Below are 28,000 nucleotides of genomic sequence, written 5' to 3' on the forward strand. Positions count from 1 at the left end.
AGGGCAGATAGATAGACGGGAATGTGATAGCTCACTGCGCTCAGACAGGTTGAGTTGTGTTGGTGGCCAGTTTGACGCTAAAATTGACAGCTTTAATCAGCTAGCAGTTCACATACTCCGAGAGGACATCGTGCACGAAACTCAGCAAATGTGACCTTCTGTCTGGCCAATAACATCCTACTAGTCAGATCCATCACGTTCATATCTGCTCTGGTCATATGTTTAGAAAGTAAGATTAGCTGCTTTCTTTACATTGTTAGCAGGTGATCTGCCAGTCACTGAATGCTGCTAGTTACACTAACTTACATCTTTGCAGATACATATATTGTGTGTTAGTGCAGTTTGCATTGCTTTTATTCACTTTGAAAAGCACTTCCAGCATTTTCAAACCTATAATGAACGAGTAGTTTTGACTGGTGGTCTTTCTGTCTTAAACAGAAGGGGAGTCAAACCCTGAATGGTTATAGTTACATTTCTCTGGTTTTCATCTATTTCCCGGTAGTATAATGCTCTCCCGAGCTGTAAGGAAATCTCTCTCCTATGGAAATGCAGTATTGGCGGGTTTCTCTGGCAGCTATTATTGCAGTCGTGTGTGTTTTCATCAGACCGCCGTGTGTAAAGTTGCTTCGCAAGCTGAATGTGCCTTCAGACCTGCGAAAGTGGCTGTTGTGACTAAAACCACACGATATGAGTTCGAGCAGCAGAGATATCGCTATGCGGGACTGTCGGAGGAGGACCTCAAACAGCTGGTAAGCAGATACTAATCGAGAGGTGAATAAACCTCTTTATCACATCTCATTCAGCACCATTTTAATCCGTTACAGTGCCTTTAAAGGGACAGCTCATATTTCTCGTAGACATATTTTCTATGAAGAATGTGTCTGCTTTTTCGTTTTTTTTTTACTTGATTGTGAGATAACTTTTATTATAGAAAGAACTTTAACTTTGTAAACAAGATAATTTTACCTAAACATTTTTACCAAACCAATCGTTTTATATTAACACTTTACTCTACAGAACACTTCTGTTAATATTTTACTTTTGTTTTCAACTCAAAATATTGTCTTCTCACTAGCAAGCGCAATGGACATAAAGGTATAGTTCACTTAAAAATTATTTCCTGTTATTTTACTCACCCTCTGGTGATCAAAGATGACTTTTTTCTTCAGTAGAACATTAAAGAAGTTTTTATTCACAGCCTGGTCAAACAGTTCTCAGCACATATGTGAATGTATTCTGATTGCACACCAGTAGATTTCGGTGACGAAAGTATGCAAGTTTGTGACTTATTTAATTTAATTTAATAAAAAAGAATCCCCATTTACTGCCATTATGTGGATCACCAAGGACCACAGATTCAGTTGAAACTTTCCTTTAAAGGACATATATGATAAAAATCATCTCTTGAAAGCTGTTTGGACAGAAATGTGTGCAGGTTTAGTGTGTCCACAGTCATATTGGAGTAATATAAACGCATTAAGTCTCTTTATTTTTAATTTCCTGACTTTGAAATAGGATCCAAATCCTTCCCATTTTGAGGCCCACCACAACATGACGTAGGAGTGCAGTTTACCCGCGCCCCAATGGATTAACAGCCATATATGTCTCTGTAGTAATGCGTATAATCATATCAACAAGACAGGACGTGCGCAAAGCAACCAAGATTAAAAGATCTGTTCAGCTCGCTGTGATCATCAATCATCGTCAAATGTGATCAAGAATGAATTTTACAAGTTTAAAATGTTTTTAAAACAGTGCATGTTTGTAAAGAATTACAGCAATTTTACCATCTTTATCTTCACAGCCGCATGACAGTATAATTAGAAAAAGGACGATTCAGACCCGGCTTGTGGATGTTAAATCAGGGTTATTTTGTACATTAACATAGAGGTTTGTCCATACAGCATACGGCCGCCATTTTAAACAACGAAATCGAGGCTGTGTTGGGAATAAACCAGGAAGTATCGCCTGAGTCACACAGGAATATACCTGGCTCTATATCTTCTCAGCGAAGAGAAAGTGACACAAATTTATCATTTCACTGCCTTTCAAGTGACCTGAAGGTCCATTCTGAATGAATAGTGAAAATAAATGTTCAGCTTAAGGAAGTGGCACTAGTTAGCTAACTTTTTCTTTCCGGAACACATGTTTTAGATGCCATTTGTCATACTCAAGTTAATATACTGATTCTTTAAAAAGGTCCATTTCCCGTTAACATTTAAGGAACTGTTGATGGCGTTCTTAAACACCACTGATTTGCCATAGTGTTCACGTGCTCAACAGAAATGACTGTGATTGGCCGTGAAGGTCGTCAGCTCACTGCACTTCACTGATGTTTACCGAGGGCAAACACAGACAAGCGATCCGCTTGATGAATCGACTGATCTTTACGGCTTTAAAACGATCCAGTGTTCATGCAGCTATGTTTGCAATCTGTGAAGAGCGGTGAACTGATGACCTTCACGGCCAATCGCAGCCGTTTCTGTTGAGCACTGGTGAAAACTATGGCAAATCAGCTGTTTAAGAACACACTCAGCTGTGCTTAAATGTTAGCAGGAAATAACAATTTTTTTAAACTTAAGTACCGGACAATACCATTACAGACAACATGAGGGTGTGCTACAGAAGACTGCATTGTTTTAATACTCACCGGGTTATATACTGTAGGCTGAAGCAGAGTAGTGTCCTCGCAGTATTTACCTGGTGCAATGAACCGAAGTCTAGGAGGACACTTAAGCATATTACTCTTACAGAGATTGTGATGTTGTTTGATGCCTAATATGGTTTTAATTGTTTAAATTAAACTTAACTGAATGATATAAAAGTGATGTTCACAGCATATTTGCATTTTGAAATCATGGCAACAGCTGGAGGTTTGGGTTCACAGCATGTTGTTGCCATTTGTACAGTGCTGATCTTATCCTTCCCGGTTTCTTCCCTCCGCAGCCTCGCTTTCATTCTTTATAATGGCGACTGCGTGAAATAAGCATATTAACTCCTCAACAAATACATCAAATAATCACTGGGAAAGTTCTTACTGTAATGTTTCTCACAAACGTTACGTAAGATCCGCTTCCTTCATGTATGTCACTGTGCTGTTTGTCTGACGCAAACAAGACGGAGACTGAAACACTCTGACAGGCACATGGGAACAGTGGGTGGGGAGAACTAGCATTAAAGGCACAGGCAACAAAAACAGCTACACTGTTTTCAGAGCAGGTCATTTCAATATTCTGACAGGTTTAATAAATAATCTGATGGGTGTTTTGAGCTGAAACTTTACAGACACATTCTGGAGACACTAAAGGCTTATCTTAAATCTTTAAAAAAATGGGTCAAATAAGTGACCTTTTAATATTCTACTAAAGAAAAAAGGTCACCTACATCACCTACATCATGCATGACCTCTGGCGGGTGATTAAATAAATAAAAATGTTTAAGTGAACTATCCCTTCGAGTATTTAACAATAGGTATTTAACAATCCTTTCAGTTACTACAAACAATACCTGCCGCATACTTGAAAACAGTTCTAACAGATTCTAACATACTTCGATACAAAAAGATGATGTTCATATTTATTTGTAAGAATCAATACACAGCTTATAAAATTCTGTCTTCTGCTTGCTATCACAGCTTGCTCTAAAAGGATCGAGTTACAGTGGGCTTCTGGAGAGGCACAATATACACACCTTCAATGTTGGACATATTGTGGAAAGTCTACAGTAAGATGAACCCCCCAAATCTCAGTTATTTCAAGTATTTGGCATAATTTTCCAGTATTGACAAGACCTTAATTCTGTGTAGAAAACAGGGGATTGAGGTGCGTGTTGTAAAAAGAGGAGAGTATGATGAGGAGACGGTACGATGGGCCGATGCCATCATCTCTGCTGGAGGTGAAGCTTGCTTTTTTACATTTGATATTATAACAGTTTAATTTTGAAAGATGGTACTTACAGGACTTAATAGATGTACAGTGGAAATCAACATTAGAGAGCGATTTATGAACGCTTGTTTTTTGAGAAATCTCATAATCTTCATTGTTAATATTTTTAGTTGTGCCTCTCTATACTTATATACAGTCAAGCCCGAAATTAATCATACACCTGAGGTATGAATGATTTCAGGCTTGACTGTATAATGTAAAATATAGTTTTCACTCCTTGTATGTTTGCATATATTACCACTTTAATAACTTTTAACTTTATGGAGAACACAGTGATTGTAAGACAACTAAAATTTGTCTTACAATCACTACAGCAGTGAGAAAGAAGTAGAAAGTATACAAATTGTAAAAATATAACATACAAAGTGCTTTAAATGACAGTAACATCACTAATTTTACAACCTCTTTGAGGGTAGTCTAGGGTAAAAGGAATATCATTTAAAGGTGTTTCAACTTTACCATGTAATGTTGGAAGCAAAAGACATGGACAACACAAATGCCAACAAAAGTGATTTAATGTACAAAAGTAAAAACCATAGAAATGCCCATATATATATATATATATATATATATATATATATATATATATATATATATATATATATATATATATATATATATATATATATATATATTTATTTATATTTATTTATATATATATATATATATATATATATATATATATATATATATATATATATATACACACACACACACACACACAATTTTTTTGTGTGTGGGCTTTTATATATATATATATATATATATATATATATATATATATATATATATACGCACACAGACATACACACAAAGAAATATTTACAATAACGATAAAATTATACAATAAAGTTGCAAGTAAAAAAAAGTATCAAACTAAATATTAGAAGAACTTAGGAGTAAGAGATGATAGTGAAGTCAAACAAAAGAAAGAAATATAACAAAACAATTCCAACTCATGAATAACCTCTTACCTCGCTAGAAACATATGCAAATAAAAGAAAAGTCTTCAGTATCTTGTGCTGTATTTTTCCCCATACACAACTGTAGATTAAATAAAAAAACAAAACAAGCCGTTCACCTCTTACCTGGTGTCTAACAATAAATTTCTTACGTGTTTGCAAGAAGTCATACGACTTTTATATATAACCCATCGCCCAATTATGATAGACCAGTCTCCTGACCCATCAACTGTTAGGTTGCGAAGGCGAACCTAACAGAAGTGACAGGCATGGAGAGGGAGAGTAGGAACGGTTGAAAAAAATACAACCAACATACGACTGCGGCCGTAACACTAGTTTCTAACATCACTAGTGTCTCACAGGACATTACTTGTCACCAAGGAATTTAAAAAGAGATTTATCAGGTTTAGATTAGGACTCTGGGCTGCCATTTTATTCTTTCAGCATTCAGATAAGCACCGTTGAATGAATCTCATGTTGCTGAAGGAGCCTTTTAACATTTGCAGTCATGTAGCTCATTAAGTTTTACATATTGTGCTTTAGAATACAGTTGAAATCAGAATTATTAGCCGCCCTGAATTATAAGCCCCCCTGTTTATTTTCCCCCCAATTTCTGTTTAACGGAGAGAAGATTTTTTTTAACACGTTTCGAATCCTAATAGTTTTAATAACTAATTTCTAATAACTGATTTATTTTATCTTTGCCAAGATGACAGTAAAAATTATTTGACTAGATATTTTTCAAGACACTTCTATACAGCTTAAAGTGGCTTAACTAGGTTAATTAGGTTAACTAGGCAGGTTAGGGTAATGAGGCAAGTTATTGTATGATGATGGTTTGTTCTGTACATCGAAAAAAATATAGCCTAAATGGGCTAATAATTTTGACCTTAAAATGGCTTTTAAAAATTTAAAAACTGCTTTTACTCTAGCTGAAATAAAACAAAAGACTTTCTCCAGAAGAAAAAATATTATCCGACATACTGTGAAAATGTCCTTGTTCTGTTAAACGTTAATTGGGAAACATTTTTAAAAAGAAAAAAAAAATCAAAGGGGGGCTAATAATTCTGATTTCAACTGTATATGTACCTTATAAAATACACCTTTAAAAACTACACCTTTTCTTATGTTAGGATAACTTTAGATTGGACAAAGCAGTGAGCTCTGATTTTGATCTCCACTGTATCTTTGTTTCTAACAGACTGCTTTATTTCATAGGTGATGGCACCATGCTGCTAGTTGCTAGTAAAGTGTATGATAAGAGCAAACCTGTATTGGGTGTCAATACAGACCCAGAGAGGTAAAAAAAAAAATCCAGCATCTAGTAGTGACTGAGTTTCTTATTTATTTTTTTTTGTATGAATATGTAATGTTACCTGTGTTTTGTGTGTGAAGGTCGGAGGGTCACCTGTGTTTGCCCGTCCGCTACACACACGCCTTTTCTGAGGCCTTGCAGAAACTCAGGAAGGGAGATTTCAGGTGGCTGCTGCTTATTTACTCTTGCTTATTGTCCACAGTAATCCAATTTGCAGTGTAATCCTATTTGCAGTTGTTTTTCTGCACACCTCTTGCAAATGTTCTTTACTAAATGCCTTCTGGTGTGAAGTGCTATTTCATAGAAATCTTAATATAAATAAATGTCCTGTTAATAAGTTTGAGATGCATTTACCTTATGGGATTGCTGATGCTGCTAGCTAATAACTATTAATAAATTATTCGACGGATATGTATCCATGTGTGTATTTATTTATATATGTTTGTATCAGCAAAAAAAATAAATTACATTGTTTTATAACAAAATTCATATACATTTATTAAGAGACCATTCAAGTAGTGAGAATTGTCAGTTTTTCTAGTTATGTGTTTTAGTATTTTTGAAAATAATTCCTTATTCTTTTCCTCAAATTTCAAATAAAAATATAGATTTTACTTTAAAAAAAATACTGAAATTGACAGTTAGTCACTTTTTAAAATGTATTATGATAGAAAGTCAGGGTTATTCCACCCAATATTGAAATCCTGAACTTTTTTTAGGGTTAACATTGCTCCTGTTTTGTCTAAAAATGAAAAGAACGGTGTCTGAAAACACAAAGCTGAAATGTGATTTATTAAAAATACTAATTTAATCATCAAACTCTGGTTCTAAATACTCCTAAATAAATGTATGGTAAAAAAGCTCCATTATTGGGTCTTCTATAAGTCAAGATAAAGTGTGTGTTAGTCATTATGTTTGCTCAGACAAGTATGAAATTCAACAGAACACATTCTAATCACTGAAACCCAAATTAAAGCTGTATTTTGCTTTTATTGTTTTCTCTTTTATTTTCCTTGATCTACTCCCTCTATGTTTTCCCCTTCTCTTTTTTAAAAAGTGACTATCTCCTCTAGGTGGCAGTGGCGTCAGCGTATCCGCATGCATCTGGAGGGCACCGGCATCAATCCCACTCCAGTGGACCTTCATGAACTGCAGCTGAGTCTTCAACAGCACAGCAAAGCCCACCGAATCAGCACAGGCACCCAGAGCAGTATGAGACCACCACACACACACACACACACACAATACATCACAAATTCCAGACAGAAATGTCCCGCTACATGGTTTTTTACACCATATTTATGGGTAATGCAATAAGGAGATGTTGAGGGACATAAAGGGATAGTTCACCCAAAGAATAAATTCAGGTATTTTTTTACTGATGTTTTAGCCTAGTGGTTAGCGCTAACACATGGTGCAGTTCGAATCCCGAGTTCGAATCCTGGCTTGAGGACATTTGCCATCCCTACCCCCTCTGTCTCTCCCACTTCGCTTCCTGTCTGAAATACTGTCCTATCCACTTAATAAAGGCAAAAGTGCAAAAATAAATCTTAAAAAATAAATAAATAAATAAAATAAATAACTCAGAGATGCAATAATGAAATATTTTGCAAACAAAATGTTTTTAATGTAGAAAATGGTTAATATTATATTTTAATAAAATAATGCAAAAGGAAGTTACTTAATAAATTAGTGAAGCTTTTGTAAATGAAATGTGTTCTGTTGCAGAAAATAGATCATATAAATGAATAAAACAATGTGTTTTTATACTAATTTTATGACGAAAATAAAAATTGAATGAGATGTTAAAATTACTGAATATAAATACAATATTTCAATATTATGTTACAGCGATGAGTGAGTTTTCATGTAATGCAGTTTTTGATTTTGGTTCAATTGTGCTTAATTAGAAGTGGAAGTGGTGTTAGTGAGGCCAGCCCCAGTAAAGGTGAAGGGGACACTATACTGTCAGTAGGCACCATTTTTTGGATGAGACGTAAATCCATGACTCTCTGTGATCATTAAAAAATCCCATGGCACTTCTGTCCTGGCCAAAGGCCTTCAAGTGGCCCCTTATGATAATGGCCTCCCAATCATCCCCATCCACCAAACTGGCTCTATCACTGTCTCTTCACTCCACCAATAGCTGGTGTGTGGTGAGCGCACTGGTACTGTTGTCCTGTGGCTGCCGTCATATCATCCAAGTGGATGCTGCACACTGGTGGTGGTGTGGAGAGACCCCCCTCATGATTGTGAAGCGCATTGGGTGTATGGCCATACACAATAAAATGCACTATATAAATGCAAATTATAATACATTACATTAATTATATTCAAAAATTCAATTAATGAAAAAATGTGACATTTTGCTGTGTATTATTATTATTTTTATTATTATTATTATTATTATTTTTATTATTATTATTATTATTATTATTATAAGTAGGCCCACACGGAATCTGCACATGCAGAAATCTGCAGATTTTTAGCCCATCATTAAGTCCAAGTATTTACTTTAGAAAATGTGTGTAAATTTATATTTATTTAAATTAATTTTACTAATATTATTATGGTATAATAATAGTAATATTAAAATGTTGATATAGCATTTAGTCTTTATTTCTAAATTTTAATTTAATTTATTTGTCTTGTTAAATTTCTTCAATATTTAAACATTTTATTGATTTGTATTTTATTTTAGGGCTGCCAAGGTTAATGCACCTGTTACTACTTTATTTGGATTTAGCCTGTAGTCAATTTCCAAGCCAAAATGTCCAAGTAAAAAATGACAAGTTTATTTGATGTATTTGCGGTGGAGTCTGTTCAAGCCTTTCTGATATGAAGAGTCACTGACACCATGCAGCCATGGTGATCATAGCGGTTAAGAATTACATAGTGGTTTTACTGGTCTTTATTTTGAACATGCTCTGTTTTAACAATGTTTTAAATTAAAAAAAATAATTATTGAGGTTCGGCTGATCACAGAGACTTGTAACACATTTTAATGCCAGTTTCTTTGAAAAATAAGTTCTGTGGACAAGTGTATACATGTTATTATGGAGACATGGCATCTGTCAATCAATTCAGGTGTTTAGAGAGGAAAACTGCACTCCTACATCATGTTGCGGTGTGCCTGAAAATCACTGGGATTTGGGTCCTATTTTAACGTCAGGAAATTTTAAAAAAGAAACTTGTTGTGTTTCTATCACCCCAATATGACTGAGGACACACCATACCTGCACACAGTTCTGTCCAAACAGCTTACAAAAGTTGATTTTCATCTTAGGCTTTTAAAGTTAAGGAATGTTTGTTTTACTTTTAAAGTATACAACACTCTGATTACCATCTTGCGAAACAGCACAGAAATCATACTGCTATTATTGTTTTCGTATCAGGCACTCCCCACGACAGTCCCGAAGCGCCTCATTTACTGCCAGTCCGTGGGCTCAATGAGATCTTCATTGGCGAGTCTCTGTCCTCCAGGTAATACAATCCATGCCTGTCCACTTTTGTGTGTGCTTTAACACTCTTCCTCCAACCATCGCTCACATCAGCACTGTCAACTCCTCCTCACTCCATGCATCCCCCATCTGCCCTTACTTGTGGATTTCTGTCTGCCACAGGTTGAAGTATAAATCCTTCAAACCCCATCTTACCCTCTCGCTTCATAGGGCTTCATACTATGAAATCTCCATTGATGACGGGCCGTGGGAAAAACAGAAGAGCTCAGGCCTCAGCATTTGCACTGGAACTGGATCCAAAGCCTGGTAAGCTGAAGCGTCGCTTTGCTGATTTTCTCAATATGAAATCTGAGTTGTCAGATCATTTGTGTTTCTTTTATCCAGGTCTTACAATATTAATAAGCTGGTGGAGCAGGCAGTGGAGGATGTACTCAGAATAGGTTAGAAACTCACAAATACAGATCGTCACCTTGGAATCATGGGTTTATCTTTGTTCTCAATGATTTTGAGATATTGAGCTTCAAAGTTTTTGCATTCCATTCAGCAAACAATATGTGTTTAACAGTTCTCTTTAACATGTCAGAAACTCTAAATGTACTCTAAATATACATTATCAAAATTCTCTTCAATTTGCAAGTTGGAGTAAAACAAACAGGGTAAATGCAGATAAAACACTCTAATTCTGAAGTCATTTCCACTTGGAATTATAAGGTTTTATCTGGCAGATCATTAATTGAAGCATTACTTTTCAAGAAATTCAAGCAGTCTGCTATATAAATTGACGTTGTAACAATATGATGATGCTTGAGAAAGTAAATTTTAGTTTTCTATTACATTTATTTAATGTTTTAGGATGAATATTTTTTTTTTCTTGTTTGAATAAAGCAAGCAAGGCTGTGCTAAATATTTTGTCCAGTGCAGATGTTAATTTTATATAACTAACATGTTAATATTTATTTAATTAAATGCTTTATGGGAATTGTATTAATAAAATTATATGCCCCATGACCTAAATGAAGTGTTTGCCCTTCAAGGCTTAATATTAAATTTAAAGACTTTTAAAAGAAAACAGACAATGAGCAAATGAGCTGTTTAACAAACACAGAAACATGTTTCACTGACTGTATACAGTTGAAGTCTAAATTATTAGCCCCCCTGTTTATTTTTTCCCCAATTTCTGTTTAACGGAGAGACTATTTTTTTTCAACACATTTCTAAACATGATAGTTTTAATAACTCATCTCTTTCATTCAGTCATTCATTTATTCTTTTTTTTTTCGGCTTAGTCCCTTTATTAATCTGGGGTCGCCGCTGTGGAATTGACTGCCAACTTATCCAGCATTTGTTTTTCGCAGCGGATGCCCTTTCAGCCGCAACCCATTCACACACACTCATACACTATGGACAATTTTAGCTTTTAGCCCAATTCACCTGTACCGCATGTCTTTGGACTGTGGGTTAAACCGGAGCACCTGGAGGAAACTCACGCAAACTCCACACAGAGACGCCAACTAACCCAGCCGAGGCTTGAACCAGCGACCTTCTTGCTCTGAGGCGACAGCACTACCTACTGCGTCACTGTGTCACCTAACTCATCTCTAATAACTGATTTATTTTATCTTTGCCATGATGACAGTAAATAATATTTTACTAGATATTTTTCAAGACACATCTATACAGCTTAAAGTGACATTTAAAGGCTTAACTAGGTTAATTAGGTTAACTAGGCCGGTTAGGGTAATTAGTCAAGTTATTGTATAATGATGGTTTGTTCTGTAGATTATCGTAAAAAAATTAGCTTAAAGGAGCTAATAATTTTGACCTTAAATTGGCTTTTAAATATTAAAAACAGCAGTAAATAAAACTAACAAGGCTTTCTACAGATAAAAAAAAATATTATTAGACATGCTGTGAAAATTTCCTTACTGTTAAACATCATTGGGGAAATTCAAAGGAAGCCTAATAATTCAGCTGTATACACAACTGAACACAACTGTATACACAAATAAATATTTCAAATTTAATACATTACATTTTTAATAACTGTTTCTTTTACAACATTGTAAAATTTAACTTTTCATATCAATGCTTGTTAAAAAATGCTTGTTAATCATCACATTGACACACCTTTTCACTTTCAGGTTTCTTCTCAATTTTCAGAAAGAGCTTTATAGAGCCAAGCTAGAGTTGACTTTATAGATAAAACTTTTTCGTTTTATTTTATATAAAAAGTCTTAAAATGTAAACGACTTACTTAAAAAAAACACACCACATAATGTAAGTAAGTTGACATTAAATAAGAATGTGTGAATAACTCTATTTTGATAAAAATGTCAGAACCATATGATTCTAAGGTGACGAAATTGCAAATAAAACAAACTCTATGAAATGGCATGAAATCTGACAGCCCTGTATCTTTTTTTTTTTAATTTTTTAGCTAAAACAAAGACTGGTTTGGAGGTGCCTCTAAACCGGGAGTTCGTTGAGAGTGGTTAGTTCTCTATTACTATATATTATATTATACATACATACATAGAATTGTGGGTACATTTTAAGATTGTGCAGGTTTATAATTCACAGCAAGCTGATTCCATTTATATGTAAAAAAAAAAAAAAAAACTGTACAAAAGCACGCACATCTCTCTAAATTGTGTGCTCAGCCAAAACCGCAAAAAGTGCAAAAAAATGTCAATCGAAGGCGGCAACACCAAGGCTCCAAAAATACAAATTTATTAAATTAAAAAGGCTGACACAGAGCGTGTAACGTTTCGAGCCTCCCGGCTCTTCATCAGACAAAAATGTATATGTAAAATAGTGCAAAATGACTCAATGTGATACACTCTCAGAAAAAAATGGTACAATGTTGTACCAAATAAGATACAAACCCTTATTACTGGGGCAGTACCTTTTTATTGAACAGAATTGTACATTAAGACAAAGAAACACATTTGTACCATTGCAGTTTGTACCTTTTAGGACATGATTTGTACCATGGGACACCAAAATGTACCTTTGTTTTTTAAAACCTGCTGACACAATATTTTACAATCATCAAAGGTACAAATCTGATCCATGAAGGCACCACTACAGTGACAAGACACTTTGTACCCTAACAGTGTTGAATGTGTTTCTTCAAGAACTTTTTAAATGCATTTTGCTTTATCCAAAATGTGTCAATTTATTTTCAGTAAATATAAAGCTTCAAATACATTTTTAAATAATGTTTTTTTAAGTTTATTTTTGTGTAGATGCACTTTTTCCCTTTACAATCAAGAGTAACAAATACTTCAACATAAATCAAAAGATCTTTTTTGCTAAAAATTTCACAACACTTCACAGAAATGTTACAGAAACTCATTCTCCCATGTACAATATAAAACATCTTTTCTCCAATTTTCACACAACACCTTTGTAATCACTTAAAAGTTCTTAAAGTTTTCAAATATAAATAGAATGTAAAAGTATTGTAACGAGATATGACCAATGTTTAATTCATTTTGCAATAAAAAAATGTCTGCATGGATACTTTGCATATGCAGGACTTTTGCCAGCTCATGTGCATATTGAAAAGCAAACGCCAAAAGGTGCAGATATCAATGAAATTGTATTTATCAGAAAAAGCTCATCACATTTATTAAAACTGCCTTGAATGTTTAGTTTAGAATAAATGTGTTTCTTAAAACATTTGCTTTCAAATGATGCATGTTTTAATATGGAGATCATTCATAAAATCACTTTGCCTTTCCAGTCATATTTATTTTCATAGATATTGTAATAAAGGAGTTGTCAAACACTTTTGTATCTTATGAGAACAATTGTGTACCCTCATTTCAGTTGTACCATATAAGGTACAGAACAGTATCATAAGAGGTCTTTTCTGTACCATATAATGTACAACTTTTAGAAAGGTACAAAACTGTTCCTTAAGGAATATTATTTGTACCACCGTGTACCTTTTTTTCTGAGAGTGTAGAGAACAACTAACTGTTATTTAACTAATGTTAAACATTTAAAACCACTGACAGAGGGGATCGAAACATTTTCAACCATTTTGTTCTTTAGCTTAAGATGCTAACCTCAAACCAGATATGTTTTAATGTAAAATAATGCAAAATCATTTAATGTAAACATTTGATTCTATTAGTAATTGTTGTTTTAACTTAATGGAAAACTTTTTAAATCACTGACAAAGGTAATCGTAACAGAGGTGACATTTTCCACCATTTTGTGCTTTAGCTCAAGATGCTAACCTCTGTTTTTAATGTAAAATAATGCAAAATGATCGTCCAAGTGTACTTTTGATTCTGTTACTAACTGTTGTTTAACTTGATGTTAAACTTTTAAAACCTTTGACAGAGGTGATCGTAAGAGAAGTAATATTTTTTACTTTAGCTTTAGCAAGATGCTAACCTCAAGCCAGATATTATGTCCAAAATCAGTTTTTTATGTAATTTCATCATCTTGTTGCTTTAATAAGTTGAATGTGAGATTCACTGAAATGTCACAGTAACAGAGTTAACAGTAAAGTATTCTGCACAAATGAATAAAAGAAGAAGAATCTCCAATGCCTTCCTAAGTTTTTCGTCAGAGGAAGTGAAATCACTTTGAACAAGTTACATGCTTTTTCTGTCAGTGCTTTGAGGATTGTCATGTAGGGATGAATATTAAATGTTTTTATTACTGAAATTATGAATAATACAAAAATCAGATGTTTCCTGCAAGTGTTTATATAACTTAGAAATGTTAATGATCAAAAAAAGATTAAAATTAGACTTCAATATTTAATGATAATTGAAGCTGAAAATATGAATCAGGAGGCAGAGGCAGTCAAATAAAGGTATAGTTGTTCATATGTTCAAGACAAACAGTCTCTAAATACACATACAAGCATTATTTTTACAAATAAGTTGATATAATTACCTATTATTCAAAACTGTCTCATAAAATTGTAGTTTTTCGGAAAAAATAATAGGTTTATTTTGGAGACTCAAAATGTTCCCGCAATTCTAGAATCCCTCATATGCAGTTGCTACATTATTCATTATTTATTCTTTTTTTGTGTGTGTGTTTAGTAACAGACACGTACAATGAGTCTCTAATCTTCAGCCCAGAGGAAGACAAACTGTTCTTCAGTGTGAGAGAGCCCATAGTCAACAGAGTATTCTCCAACAGCCGACAAAGAGGCTTTGCCAAAAAGTAAGTTTTTTTTTTTTTTTAATTATTTGTAAAAAAAAAAAAATTGTTATTGTCTTTCCAGATCTGTTATAATATTACAAAATGTTCACATCTGGTGTAAACATGACATAAAAGAAGATCAAATTGATAACATTTCTGCTATTATTATACCAGAGTATCACTGTTACGCTGTTAAAGGGGCCCATTATGATTTTTTTTCTCATTATTTTTTAAGATCTAGGGTGTCGCCAGAATGTTGCTATGGCCCTGTTTACACTGTCAGGTCTTGATGACCAATTCTGATTTGTTGCTTATATCAGACTTGTTTTTTTGCCTGTCCGTTTACATGTTCTGTTAAATGTGACCTATATCCAATTAATGTGTTTACTTGCCATACAATTTACGACGTCGCGCATAAAGGTGGGTTCTAGCATCTGTGCCACACCAGCCACAATGGAAGAAATTGTCTTGCAAATTATACGGAGATCACCCAACTTTTAAAAAAAAAATTTGAGGCGGAGGAGGGCTGTCATCACAGCTTGCGCCTATGGTTTTTATATGGTGTCCTCCACCATTCAGAGGATTTTGTGGGTATGAGAGAGATCTCAGGTCTAGTGGGAGCAATTTTGTGGCGACTGACCTCTTTCCTCCTCTGTTGTTGTTGTTTACCGTGTCGGCATCTCCACACATGTTCATCCTTCTACGTCATTAAAAAGTGGAGAAGTGCCACATAGTCACAAGTTTAATGATGTACAAAATGGAAATCCGATATGCCTGTTAACATGATTGTCCCATATCTGATTTATTTCCACATGAAGGATGCCTGAAACCAATCTCTGAATATCCGAATGCTTGCGGTTTTTTTTTCGTGTTTACACAGTCATAGAACCGATCCGATCTGTTACATGAGCAAAAAATCGGAATTGGGTCGCATTTAACTGGCAGTGTAAACGGGGCCTAAGTTTCAGCTTAAAATACTCTACAGATAATTTGTTACACCAATTTTTATGTGATGCAAAACTTGCTTGTGTGTCATTTTAAGTGCAAATGAGCAATTATTTCCCACCCCCTTTACAGCTTGTGTCTTGGACTCAAGACAAATGATCTATTTGGTTTTGATCATCCTGTCTAGCATGCTTATGTAACAGTGCAGTTGATCGTTGTCACCAAAATGCATTTTAAAGCCTTAAGTTTAAACCGCTGATATACTCTTCACAAAGAAAAGATGGCTATAATAATATATACATCACAAAGATATTAAACTAAAGTTCCCTTTAGCATCTTATTGGTCATAACTGAAAATTTCCAGCATGTTTGAAAACATTTTCGGCATTTAAAGTTGTATTTTGTATTTCTAATTACAGTGAGCGGAATAATCATAACATTTTCAAAATTTGGGTTTGGGTCAAATTGTTGTTGATTTAGAGCCTCATTTAATAAATATGAATGTTAAACCTTATTTTGTTATGATATTTGTAAAGGCTTTTAAAATGCTAACATGAATGCTTGTTTTGGACAGAGTTTGCGTTCGCTCGAGATGCTGGGATGCCTGCATGGTAGTAGACGGTGGAACGTCCTTCGAGTTTAACGACGGTGCCATTGCTACAATCAGCTTAAACGAGGAGGACCTGCTGCGAACTGTCATTCTTGATTAAATCCTGTGATTCATCAAACTGTTGCTTGACAAGCTTGAATATATTTATTGAGGAACGAACTGTCATCAAAGCCAGACTTTGAGATGAACAGCGAGGTTTGAGTATGAAGTGTACATAAAATCACACTTCCATAGTCTATGATTACAGCTTTCAGGAATAAACACATCTTTCCTAGATACACCACCATTAGATTGTCACCATATCAGTGTTTGGTGCATTCAAACAGCCCAGAAATACCCAATTATTGAACTGTGGCTTTTGTTAATATTTTGAATTCAGTTTGAGATGATGGTTTATTATACTTTTGGGTCAATCATGCACAGAAGTATTGGTTAACGCTTTTTGATGGTCTGTTTGAATATTAGTAGACTGTCTGCTTAATATCTGTTGATTCTGCTCCATCAACAGACATTTAACTGACTATAAGAAACTTTGCAAGTACATGTCAACTTACACTAACCCTAACAGTCTACTGATAATCTGTTGAGAATTAGTTGCAATGACACTTAAATTCAACAAACATACCATCAAACTAAGGAGTGACTGAAGTGTTTTGTTGGTGTAGAAATGAATGTTACTGAAGTTGTTATTTAAAAACATTTTATTTCTGAGAATAGAGCTTGAATTGAGTCAAACTCTGCTCCATCAGGTCAAGGTATACTGCAAAAGAGGCTCAAAATATGGCACAATTTTGTAAAACATTGGTGCTTTTTAAAATTGTCTGCATTATGCAATCTACCACAACATTTATACATGTCGGAGAGTAACATCTGAAGTGTTAACAGACCACAATGCGATGAATTTAACACTGAACAAGATTTTCACATGACTTTAAATAAAAAGCAATACATTTATTTACAATTCAGACGATGTAAACAGCTCATAAAAATACAACTATGTTGTACAAAAATTCAAGTCTTCGATATTAAAACTGGTCAGAGAAATGGAAGAGATTCACAATATTTCCTCCTCTATGAAACAGCTGCTGTAATGCTTTCACAGAACTCAATTCAGGAACAGTATAAAAAGCATAAAACCTTTTTCTTAATACTAAACTAGTCCTTTGATAATCCTAGAGTAAAACTGGAAACATTCTGGATTTCAAAATGATTTGTACCAAACATTGCAAGATAAAACATCTAGCAATCTTGTTCTCTGTTCATACCTTATTTTATAAACAAGATCACCATTCAATTCAAGATTGTCAGGATCTCCAACACAATTGTCACGTTCACAATATAAAAGGACAGGAAATAACAGTGATGTTTGAGACGTTTCTTTAAAATCACAATTGTAATTGGGCGCAAGGAGAGAGATCTGGACTATTATTAAAAGACAACACAGTTTGGTTTCCCTTGTAATGATGTTGGATTAAAAGCATTAATGTTTGTAGACGAGTCTGCAGTGCATTCCCCACAGTGTGCGGTCTTTCCGTGAGGACGAGGTGGGACGTGCCACAGTGGAGAACGGCTGCGTGTTGATCTGGATGTGCGGCAGGCTTTTACAGAGAATGGGAAGGTAACTGTCCTGAATGAGGCCGAACACCTCCAGGGTCTGCAGATTCAGAAACTTTTCAAAGTCGCTGGATAAGGGAAAAACAAAAGATTATTTAGTGTTTGCTTTAAGAGAGAAATATATTGATATACACACACACGCGTGCCCGCAGTAGGGGTGTAAGTAGGATGAATATCATTAATGTCTGAAACAAAATGTCATTGTGTTTGTTCATGAAGTGAACTTTCGCTTTCAGATTTGAAAACCTGCTGTCTGAGAGTGAAATTGTTTTTATTAAAAAATTTAATAAATACTAAGGAATCACCTTTAAAAATTATCACAATTAAGTGCTTAGCAAGGGGCATTACTGCTAATAATAAAAAACAAAAACTGCTGAATATATGTACAGTAGGAAATTAACAAAATATATTCAAGCAACCTGTTCTCTACTTAATATCCTAATGATTTTTGGCATAATAGGAAAATTTGCCCAGTCCATTTTGGGCTATCGTCAAAAATATAGCCATGCAACATAAAACCTTTGGATTTGTGCTCCAGGGTCACATATGGTGAATTAGATTGGCTGTTTCAGACTGTTGCCTTGAGACTGATAATGAGAACACACAATGACTCGTCCTGTGCAAGACACTGGTCAGTCAAGTTATCTACTAACAGTCATTGGTGTAGTGCATGTAGCATTGATGGTGAACATGCTACAGCAGCAAAGCTTCTTGATTATTACACCAGAACGAGAAAATAATTCCAAGCCATACTGACTTAGAAAACAAGCTTTAAACAGGGCAATTATTGAAACTATTTTTATAGCTTGTGGTCTAATACAATTTAATGATCTATGCTTTGCTAAGCTAAGCTAAAAATGCCTCTGCCAGACCCAGTGATCTGCTGAACGAATGAGAGTTGCAAAATGAGCCTATATCTGCAAAAAAAGGGTGGAGTGTTCCTTTAACTGGCTCAAAATCTTAATGCATAGCTGGTTAGGCCTATTATGATAAGGAATTGTTGTTGTGCAATATATTGTCACAGAAATTGTTGCAATAAGCAATATTATTGTCATTTTAAGACTATTTTATGCCACTGATTTTATAATGACTATTTAAACAGCACAATAATGCAAATGGAACAAACACTTTAAATTATGGAATCTAAATAATCTTAAATTATGGAATCTAAATAATCTTAAGAATGAGAAGAATTTTCATGTTAAAAAGATAAATGTCCTTAAGTGTCCTATTAGGTAAATGTCTAATTGTAAACTTTGACACCAGTGAGATAGGATGTAAATGTCATTGTAAAAAGGCTTTAATGTTATTTGTGGATTTGTTAATAAACAGCAAGGGCAAAAATCGAGGTCATCCCCAAGTAATGCCGCAGTCACACTAGAGTTTAAGCGTGCAAAATTCTGTCATAAGGTGCTGCAAAAAGGGAGCAATTCCTCCCTCTTTTAAATTTCTGTTCAGAGAGGTCATGTTTTGATCTTCGTTTGGTCCCACACAATCAAGTGATGCGATTTCGCAGGTCAGAGTTCACAAAGCTTGAACTTTGCAACGCAGAGAACTGCGAAACTTGATGCACAAACTTGGATTTCCGGTCTGACGCATTCGCGTGCTTATGAATGGAAGTCTATGGGGAGAAAAGTCCAGTGTGACCGCAGCTTTATGCATGACATATTGATTATTGTGACAAGCCTATAGCTGTTTAGATGATTGATACATTTAGATGGAAAACAAAAAGTAGCAAGATTCCAATAACAGCATTGCATATTGGCCAAGGTAAATTAACAATAAACAGCATAACAATTCAATCCATGAAGTAGCTTCTAAAAAGTGGTTTAGTGAACCATATGTGGCTCTGTTAATAAATTTAATTAGACATATTACAGGGAATGCTTTAACTAAATAAGGAGCTCTATGCACTTGAGCATTAAAAGGCAACAATTAACAAATATAACCCAAACCACCTTATTCAAATTAGATTTTCTTGCTATATTAAATCAACAAAATTGTGGAAAAAAATGCATATTTTAGACTCAATTTAAATATAAAAAAGGTTTCAAATTTAGTCTTTTAAAACTGTTCAACCAATATTGATCACCTAAAATGAGAATATATAAAACTAGGAGTTTCAAGTCGAGCTTTGGCCATGCAGCAGTAAAAGCAATAGTTCACCCAAAAATGAAAAATCCTCATTTACTCAACTTCAAGAGTTTCTAAAGTTCTATACATTTCTGTCTTCAGTTGAACACAAAACAAGATATCCTGAAGACTGCTGGAAAAAAAGCAGCCATTGAAATCCATAGTAGGAAAGACTATGGAGGTCAATGATTTTTTTTCTTCAGTATCTCTTCCCTTGTGTTTAACAGAAAAAAGAATCACAAACAAGTTTGAGGATGAGAAAATGAAAGAAATTTCATTTTAGTATGTACTATATCTTTAAAACAACTCTGTATTTGTTGAGAATTGAAAAACCAGTGCTGAACATTTCAATGTCTAGCACTACGCCCTTATTTACAGACATATGACAATATTTGTATTTGTGAACTGAACATTTCTTACATGAGAGAAGCTGGGTGGATCTGATAACAACGGCTCAGTCCCAGATGTCTGAGTGAGGAAAGCTGCTGCAGGACAGGAAAACTGTCCGTCGTCACAAGCACACTGTCACTGTAACGAGAGAAAGCATCACTCCGGTAAACAACTGCAGTTTACAATCAGGTTTCTGGTCAGACTTCCAAATCATCAACTCACCTTAAATCTAGGTCTGTGATGTTTGGACATCTTTTTACTATAGCTTTGACATCTGGAACACAAAAAAAAAAAAAAAACATTAAAAAAAGCAAAAAAGTTATTTTATGCTTGAACAAAAAAATAATAAATTGCATCAAGCTGAAGCTCCACGCTTTCCTCACCTTCCATTGTGAGGTTTTGTCTATAACCACTGATGTTCAGCTGAGAGACGCTTGAGGGAATGTTGCTGGCAATGGCTTGAATATGAAGATTGCTGAAGTCACACCACGACACGTTCATTTCTTCAATTCTGGGATGAAAAACAGGAGGTTGTGCACTTGTATGCATGATGCAGATATAATGTCAATAAAATTGTCTATATTAAGAAGCTTATTATACATATTAAGAACATTCGGCTTTATTGCTACTCAAGTACCCAGATCATTTTAATCTGTCTATATTAATCTTATATTTGAAAACTAAAACATTAGATGCAAGTGCTTTTATTCCTAATACCATATGTGCAAAGGTTAGCCCCTTTCACACATACAGACCTTTTCGGAAAATTACCGGCAATTTTCCGGAAAGGTTGTATGTGTGAACAGGCCCTTTTTAAAAATACCGGTAAATTCGTTGTGGCTATTTTCCAGAAAGAGAAGTTGTAAGATTACCGGTAATTTGCCGGAATGCTGCGCTGTGTGAATGCAGAAGGAAGATTGCCGGAAAGAGCGCGTCCACGTCTAGAACGTGCTGACGTGAGACACCTGCTTTAGCCAATAAGAACAGTCAGACGCATTCACGTGCGCGCGGTTCATTAGAATAAAAGCCTTTGAATATTTTTCCAGACACCTTTAGCTGCTAGATGTTGGTCAGATAACGTTTCTATGTTCCTTCTTAATGCTAACTGTGTAAATAATTATCGATAAAATGTTTATGATAACCCATTGTTTGTTTGTTTACCTTCAAGCTTAGCCTGTGCCCATGAGCGCCCATAGCGCCAGCACACACACATATCATGAACATCTCGACATGCGAAAGTGATCCTCTTTGTTTTCATTGGAGTTGTACTCAATACTAATCCATCCAAAGAGTTTGTAATGTAGTCAAATGTTTACAAACACAAGCGCAGCCGTTTAGAGGTCATTTCTAGTTAATGATGTCAGAATTTACCGGCATTTTGCGATGTATGTGTATGCTCTTTTCCGGAAAAATTCCGTAACGTCCTCGCCTGTGTGAACAGCGCTTTTTTGAATTTACCGGTAAAGTCGTTATCACTGTGTGAAAGGGGCTGTTGTGTAGCCTATACCGCTGAAAGGAAATAACGATTTAAAAAAAATAATTTTTATAAGAGTTGCATTTATAAGAGTTACCCTCAGAAAAGAAATCTGATCATGAGGCATGCGAGAATTTACAACTCCTGTTTTTACTGTTTTTTTATTTATTAAAGATTTTCTGACCATAAGACCTTTAAAAATGATCTTTACAGGCCCTATATTTTCAATCGTTTACACCAGTTAATCTTACCGAGTGCAAGCTGTCAGCATCTCAGTCAGAGATTCAGGGGAGAAGCCAGAACAGCCACATAAATTCAGCCGGATAATCTCAGGATTTTGAGCGAGAGAACTGCAAGAAAGCAAAATACAAGTTTAATCTAAATACAAGTCACAACTTATGAAATGTGTCATTTGTACAAAACCACAAACAGAATATAAAAGCAATGGCTTAGCAGATATTCTAATGCTGCAAAACTTTTAGGGCCCGTTTATATCTGGCCACATCTTGCATCTTACCTGATTTGGCAACATAAATGTGTCAGAAACAAATACGATTCTTATCTTCAAATCCTGCGTTATATGCACATTTAACCCAAATGTAACAAATTTAATTTACATTGACTAAAGCATCAGTAAAATTTCAGCTATTCCTTTTAATCAGCATACAAAAGGTTTTAAATGTAGGCTACAGGGGGCTTTGTAGTTCGCTTGTGTACTAATGAAACATCACACTGGCTGGTACACAATTACACTCATTACAGGCTAAATGAAACACCTAATTTCGTCTTAGAGGTTCGTACAAGGCCAAATTTATTTTAATTTTACATTATTATAACCTACTCTCCCAAAATCAAAACACTTTGCCTTAGTAAATAAAGGAAACGTTTCATTTTTCCATAAATATTGTCTATGTTTCTCTACACGTGATGTGTTTGTTGTCAATGTTGCATTCTGATATGATTTTAACTATCTAATTCGTTATTAAACAATTAATAACTGGTCACTGCTCAAAAATATAGTGAAACATTTAAAATAATTGTTAATTTCTTACATATGAAATTAAATGTGGTCTCAACACCCAGATGCATTTACATCCGTTCAGTTTCATCTACAATGAGTCTCAAAACAACTTTAGCAGGTTTCATAGTCAAATTTTAGACTTTTTTTTTTAAATAATAATTTTTAAAGAAATATCAGACTTATAAAATCAAGGATTTTAATAATGATAATGGATTTAAAAGATTTTTATTCCCCTCATCATTTTTAGCCACATATTTTGAAAACTGTATCAAAACAAGCAAACTCTAATTTTATACAACTTTATCGTTTCTTTAAAAAAATAATGACAGGTTATAAAAACTATAATAAAGCATATATAGTCTATCCAGGTCAGTGTCTTCACCAGGTATTTATAAAAACATGAAGAGCTTTTAAACAAATGTTATTGCAAGGAAGATAGTTAAATGGTAAATAGTTCATAAATAAAACATTTAATAAAAGGGTTTAATGAGATGCATTATTGATGATTGTATGGGTGTCAGCTTGATTGGATTGCTTTAATTTGAGCATAGGAAAATCAAGACCCATAAGACGTATATTTTGGTAAATTTAAAACCCCAGACACCCTGTCCTGAAGTGATTTGAGCAATTAGAATTATATCCATTTTAGATGCATTTTGGAGGTCCCTTACAACCACCTCTTTCACAACTAGATAGCTATAGGATTCAAAAATGTATAAATGAAAAAATAAAATAATACACAAAATGGGGAAACAGTTGTAAATAGCACCTTGGACTTGCAGTTGAAAACAGCACGTTGGGACTCCACACATGAAAACTGCTGTTAAATTACTTGAAAAAAATCAATTTTGGTAAGATTATCCTGCCAACAGGTCACAATGCATTATGACCAAATGGCATTTAAATGATCACTTACTAAATAATGTTGTCAGAGAGCACCAATCCTTCAAGACTGAGATTCTGAAGATGTTTGCAGCGTGACAGGACGTCTTCAAGAACAGACGTCTCTACTGTACAGTTTGAGAAATCCAGATGCTGGACACGAAGACTCCTGCAATTCAAATCATTCTTAGCACTACAAACACCTGGCATTACACAACAAGACTTATTTGTGGCAGCGTGAAAGTGTATAATACTCACGGTGTGCTTTTAAAGCTGGGCTGGCCGATGCAGGTGTGTGGACAGCGCAACCTCAGGACTCCAGCTGACAGAACCTGACCAAGCTCAGCATCCAGCTGAGCCTTTCCCACCAGATCCACACTGTGCCATAGAGACTCATCAAACCTGCAAACATAGACAACTGACCATCAGAATTTCTCTCACAGGTCTTGGAGGTCAGACTTCTAATGCTCTCTATGACCCTGTTTTCACCTAGTATTAGGATGTGCTTCAGTAATAAACTAAAACACATCAATGTTTCCAGAGATAGTGTTTTTTTTGTGTGTTTTTATTGGCATGCTAGTTTCTATAGCTATTTTTATGATGTAAAAAAATTATACTGCAGATATAGATTAGATTAAAGCTTTTACAATTTACTGCATTTGGATAAACTGTTAAAAACTGCTTCAAAAGAATTAAGCAAAATAAATTCCTCACAGCATTAAAGCCAAAAATATCTAATTGCTTGTGGAGGTGCTAAAACATACGTAAAAGAGAGTAAATCAAAGATATATAGTAGATATCTGTGACAATAGCTTAGATAAAAATAATCTATTAAAACACACACACACACACACACACACACACACACACACACACACACACACACACACACACACACACACACACACACACACACACACACAAAAACTATGAAAAAAGCTTGATAAAACAGGGTTTCTGCAGGTTTTGCAGAGTTAAATTTAAGACGTTAAGACATTTAAGACCATTATGAATTAAATGTTAGACTCATAATGGGCTAAAGGCTAAGGAATTTTTCAAATGGCACAGATGGAAAAGATTTGACCCATCAAAAGAAATAATATTTTAATACATTTATTAATAGATTAATAATAAACAATTAAAATATTTTAGATTTTATTTCTTAGCTAAATATTTTAAATATTGTGCGAAGACAAGCAAGCGCTACTTACACTTTCAAAACACTTTATTTCCCCCAACATGGAGCACTTTTAAACAAATGTTATTGTAAGGGAAATAAGTAAACTATTATGAAAAGAGTTAAAAATTACCTTTTTAAATAAAAAGTTTTATTGAGATGGATTTTTGGTGATTGTATGGGTTTTGGCCAGATTGGGTAGTAATACAAGAGTTAAGGGAAATTAAGATCTGTTTAAAAAATATTTAAGACCCACAACACAATATTTAAGTAAATTTAAAACTTTTTAAATCTCAAAATCCAAATTTTAGGCCTCAAGACATTTTAAGACCCCACAGAAACCCTGTAAAAGCAGATATAGTAGACACCAAAATTAGCTTAAGAATAGTTCACATTTTAATTTGGCCAAAGAATAGGGACATTCAACAAAATGGACAAAGTAACAATTAAAGAAAAAAAGCTTCTATATGCAAAGGTGAAAGACTGAACGGCCAAATACAAATGCAACCCAATCAGATGCATTTACTGCAACCTTTAGAAGTGGTTTATTGTGGACAAGATCAAAATGTTGTAGAGACCCTTTTACACCTGTATTTAGCATTATGATAAAATGGATGGATCTTAATGGCATAATTTAACATGTGTAACTTACGCTAAACGATGCCAGCGCTTGCACACCCGTGACGTCCTGAGAAGATCTTGCAGTGAGAGACGAGAAAAGATTCCCAGCAGCAGCTCGTCGGGTAGACTGTCCCAACACAAGTTTGCTGAGATGAGAAGGATACAAATTAGGTCATTTAGACCATGTAGTTTATATGCCATTACAATTTAAGTTATGAAAGAATATTTAAAGTTTTTAAATTCATACAACTATGCCCAAAATTTGAGGGGAAAATCATATATTTTACACAAATTAATAAATAGGGCTCAGGTAATTTTTACTAATAGCTCAATTATTTTTTTCTGTCAGAGAGAATGCCTACACCAGTTTATTTTAGTCCAATATTTTTGGATATTGTGCTGCACAGAGAATTTGCACCAGAATTTGCCATTGCCAAAAGGTGAATGTTTATGCAAGAAAGAATTAATAAAATAACGATGAACATTTTCATATACTTTGCCAACATAAAAATCATCTAATAGAATTTTATTTTTAGCAATTCGGCACAAACTCACATTTTATTTAAGAATTAATGTTTGTTTAATCAGTCCAATTTGTGTCCTGAATTTTGAATCACTGTAATTAATGCAGAAAAATGATTTTTGAAATTAAAAACATTTTCGCCCATTGAGTGTATAAATAGTTATATAATCCACTGGCATATCATTTGTTAACATCTTGCCAAAAATATGTTGTAAGACTATGCTTAGTGTATAAGTATCTATAGTGTTAATGGTGTGGGGGCAAAACAGGCAATAAATTAAAGAATATCAAATTGTGTCCCTCTTAGTTTTATTTTTTAATTTTTATAATAAACATAATACATTTTCACCGCAGCATATGTTACATATTAAAACATATGACAGATGCAAAATGTACAGGTTAACGTACATAAATCATGATTTAACCTTATTACACCCATTTTTACAAATGTAGTTACATGACACAGGCACAATTTGAAAAAAAGCAACTATCAAACATGATGCAGAAGATTTATAGTTACATTTGTCACAAACCTGATGACTCTCTTCTTTTTCTGGGCCGTCTGGCGAGCACAAACAGGTTTTCCTCATTTTCTTTCCCTTTAGCAGTAGTCAGGGCCTTCTTGTGCGGCGGTGACCACTGCTGGATGAGCTCGTTCGGGGTGTTTTCGGTGTCCAGACCCGAGCTGCATGATGGCCGCTTTTTCCACTTAGTCCTCTGAGACCTGCACAGAGACCCCTCCAAATTCTCACTCAGCTCCTGAAACACCCTACAGAAACAAGGAAACGTTAAGAAACCCCAAATCCAGTTGTTAAAAGAATGTACCAGGGCAACAGCAGAAACCAAGCCATATGAAACAATGTCCAGCGCCTAAACCTAAGATAGACAACGTTATAAGTCAAGCAGACACCAAACTGTAAATAATTACCTGCGTAACATCTTGCTAAAACAACATGTAAAATTTAAGAACACACTGACGACTTTAAGTCTGATTTTGATTGTTTGTATGCTGTAAAATGCAAGACTCAGATCAATTCCTGTGATGCCCGCCATTTGCTGCGAGGGATCTCCAACGTTATACCAGAAATAGCGCCCCATACTAACTTGCGTTTCTTCAAAACTGATTAAATATAAACTAGCGAAAGTATTAAATATGTTTAAGTAACTTTTATTAACTAGGTTTGCTAATATAAACTCACGATTTGTGGAGCAAATGTATCCTCGCGCGTCCCAACAGGACATCAGGCGCGCGCCAACAGCACATTCGACTAGCTTAAATGTATATTTCAGAAAGCGTCTTACACAATGAACAACTAATCTAAACTCGCATTTTAATAAATGTGTTTATTACTATGCCCGATCTTTCTTCATAACAGAAATCAAAGTGTTACAGAAGTTATAAATTAACTTGCACCAAAGTGGAGGGAGAATCCAAAGTTAGTAACAACATTATGAAGTTACATAGGAAATCAACATTACAGGAAAACATGCGCAATGCAAAAACTATCTCATAGTTCAGATCTACTGAATATAAAACTGTATGTATTACCTTTCGTTTGACATCCTGACTTGTAATATTAATAAAAGTGTTGGGTGTTGCAAACTTTCAAATGAAGCAAGGCATCAGGCTGGCGGCGCATTTAAACCTGCCTCTAGACCGCCTGTCCTGCTGCGATACTATTGGTTGCAATGTGGGTTGCCGGAGGTGATGTATCTCTGACAGAATAAAAAGGGGATTTTCAAATTGTCGCCC

At 34.6% G+C, this 28,000-nt stretch overlaps 2 protein-coding genes across 5 annotated transcripts in view; one reads left to right on the top strand and one right to left on the bottom strand.

Annotated features, from left to right (window-relative positions):
• The window catches only part of nadk2 (NAD kinase 2, mitochondrial), a 17,629-nt gene extending 168 nt beyond the window's left edge, over positions 1-17,461 (top strand). The window contains exons 1-13 of one of the 2 annotated variants that reach the window (XM_005161165.6): positions 1-229; positions 503-749; positions 3,635-3,723; positions 3,806-3,894; positions 6,125-6,206; positions 6,302-6,385; positions 7,295-7,431; positions 9,617-9,704; positions 9,845-9,988; positions 10,067-10,122; positions 12,120-12,173; positions 14,755-14,878; positions 16,377-17,461. The exon at positions 1-229 is cut by the window's left edge and continues 168 nt beyond it. In XM_005161165.6, coding sequence (XP_005161222.1) covers positions 219-229; positions 503-749; positions 3,635-3,723; positions 3,806-3,894; positions 6,125-6,206; positions 6,302-6,385; positions 7,295-7,431; positions 9,617-9,704; positions 9,845-9,988; positions 10,067-10,122; positions 12,120-12,173; positions 14,755-14,878; positions 16,377-16,512 — 1,341 coding nt within the window. In that variant the 5' untranslated portion in view covers positions 1-218 and the 3' untranslated portion in view covers positions 16,513-17,461. The remainder of the gene's footprint in view (positions 230-502; positions 750-3,634; positions 3,724-3,805; positions 3,895-6,124; positions 6,207-6,301; positions 6,386-7,294; positions 7,432-9,616; positions 9,705-9,844; positions 9,989-10,066; positions 10,123-12,119; positions 12,174-14,754; positions 14,879-16,376) is intronic. The other variant, NM_001003465.2, reaches the window with a different exon arrangement.
• On the bottom strand, positions 17,096-27,961 carry skp2 (S-phase kinase-associated protein 2, E3 ubiquitin protein ligase). Of its 3 annotated transcripts, none has more exons than NM_001082837.2 (10): positions 27,797-27,961; positions 26,781-27,016; positions 25,756-25,870; positions 24,185-24,328; positions 23,961-24,095; positions 22,275-22,373; positions 20,933-21,060; positions 20,772-20,823; positions 20,580-20,687; positions 17,096-18,094 (listed from the first exon to the last, which is right to left on the bottom strand). In NM_001082837.2, exons 1-10 carry the CDS (start codon positions 27,808-27,810, stop codon positions 17,893-17,895), a joined length of 1,233 nt encoding a protein of 410 aa, NP_001076306.1. In that variant the 5' UTR covers positions 27,811-27,961; the 3' UTR covers positions 17,096-17,892. The 3 variants fall into 3 exon arrangements, with proteins under 3 accessions (NP_001076306.1, XP_005161246.1, XP_068072015.2); XM_005161189.6 differs by having other exon boundaries at positions 27,447-27,901; XM_068215914.2 differs by having other exon boundaries at positions 27,176-27,895.
• Between the last annotated feature and the right edge of the window lie 39 nt (positions 27,962-28,000).

Source organism: Danio rerio, chromosome 21 (genome assembly GCF_049306965.1).
Source record: "Danio rerio strain Tuebingen ecotype United States chromosome 21, GRCz12tu, whole genome shotgun sequence".
In the NCBI taxonomy this organism is placed as follows: Eukaryota; Metazoa; Chordata; class Actinopteri; order Cypriniformes; family Danionidae; genus Danio; species Danio rerio.

What these genes read in the sequence shown, in the direction of transcription:
- skp2 (XM_068215914.2), bottom strand. Translation starts at nt 27,489, where the DNA reads ATGTCCTGTTGGGACGCGCGAGGATACATTTGCTCCACAAATCGTGAG. An exon ending in ACAAAACCTCACAATGGAAG is followed by an intron (nt 20,824 to 20,932) that starts GTGAGGAAAGCG and finishes TTTGTGTTCCAG; the next exon opens with ATGTCAAAGCTATAGTAAAA. An exon ending in ATCCACCCAGCTTCTCTCAT is followed by an intron (nt 18,095 to 20,579) that starts GTAAGAAATGTT and finishes TCCCTTATCCAG; the next exon opens with CGACTTTGAAAAGTTTCTGA.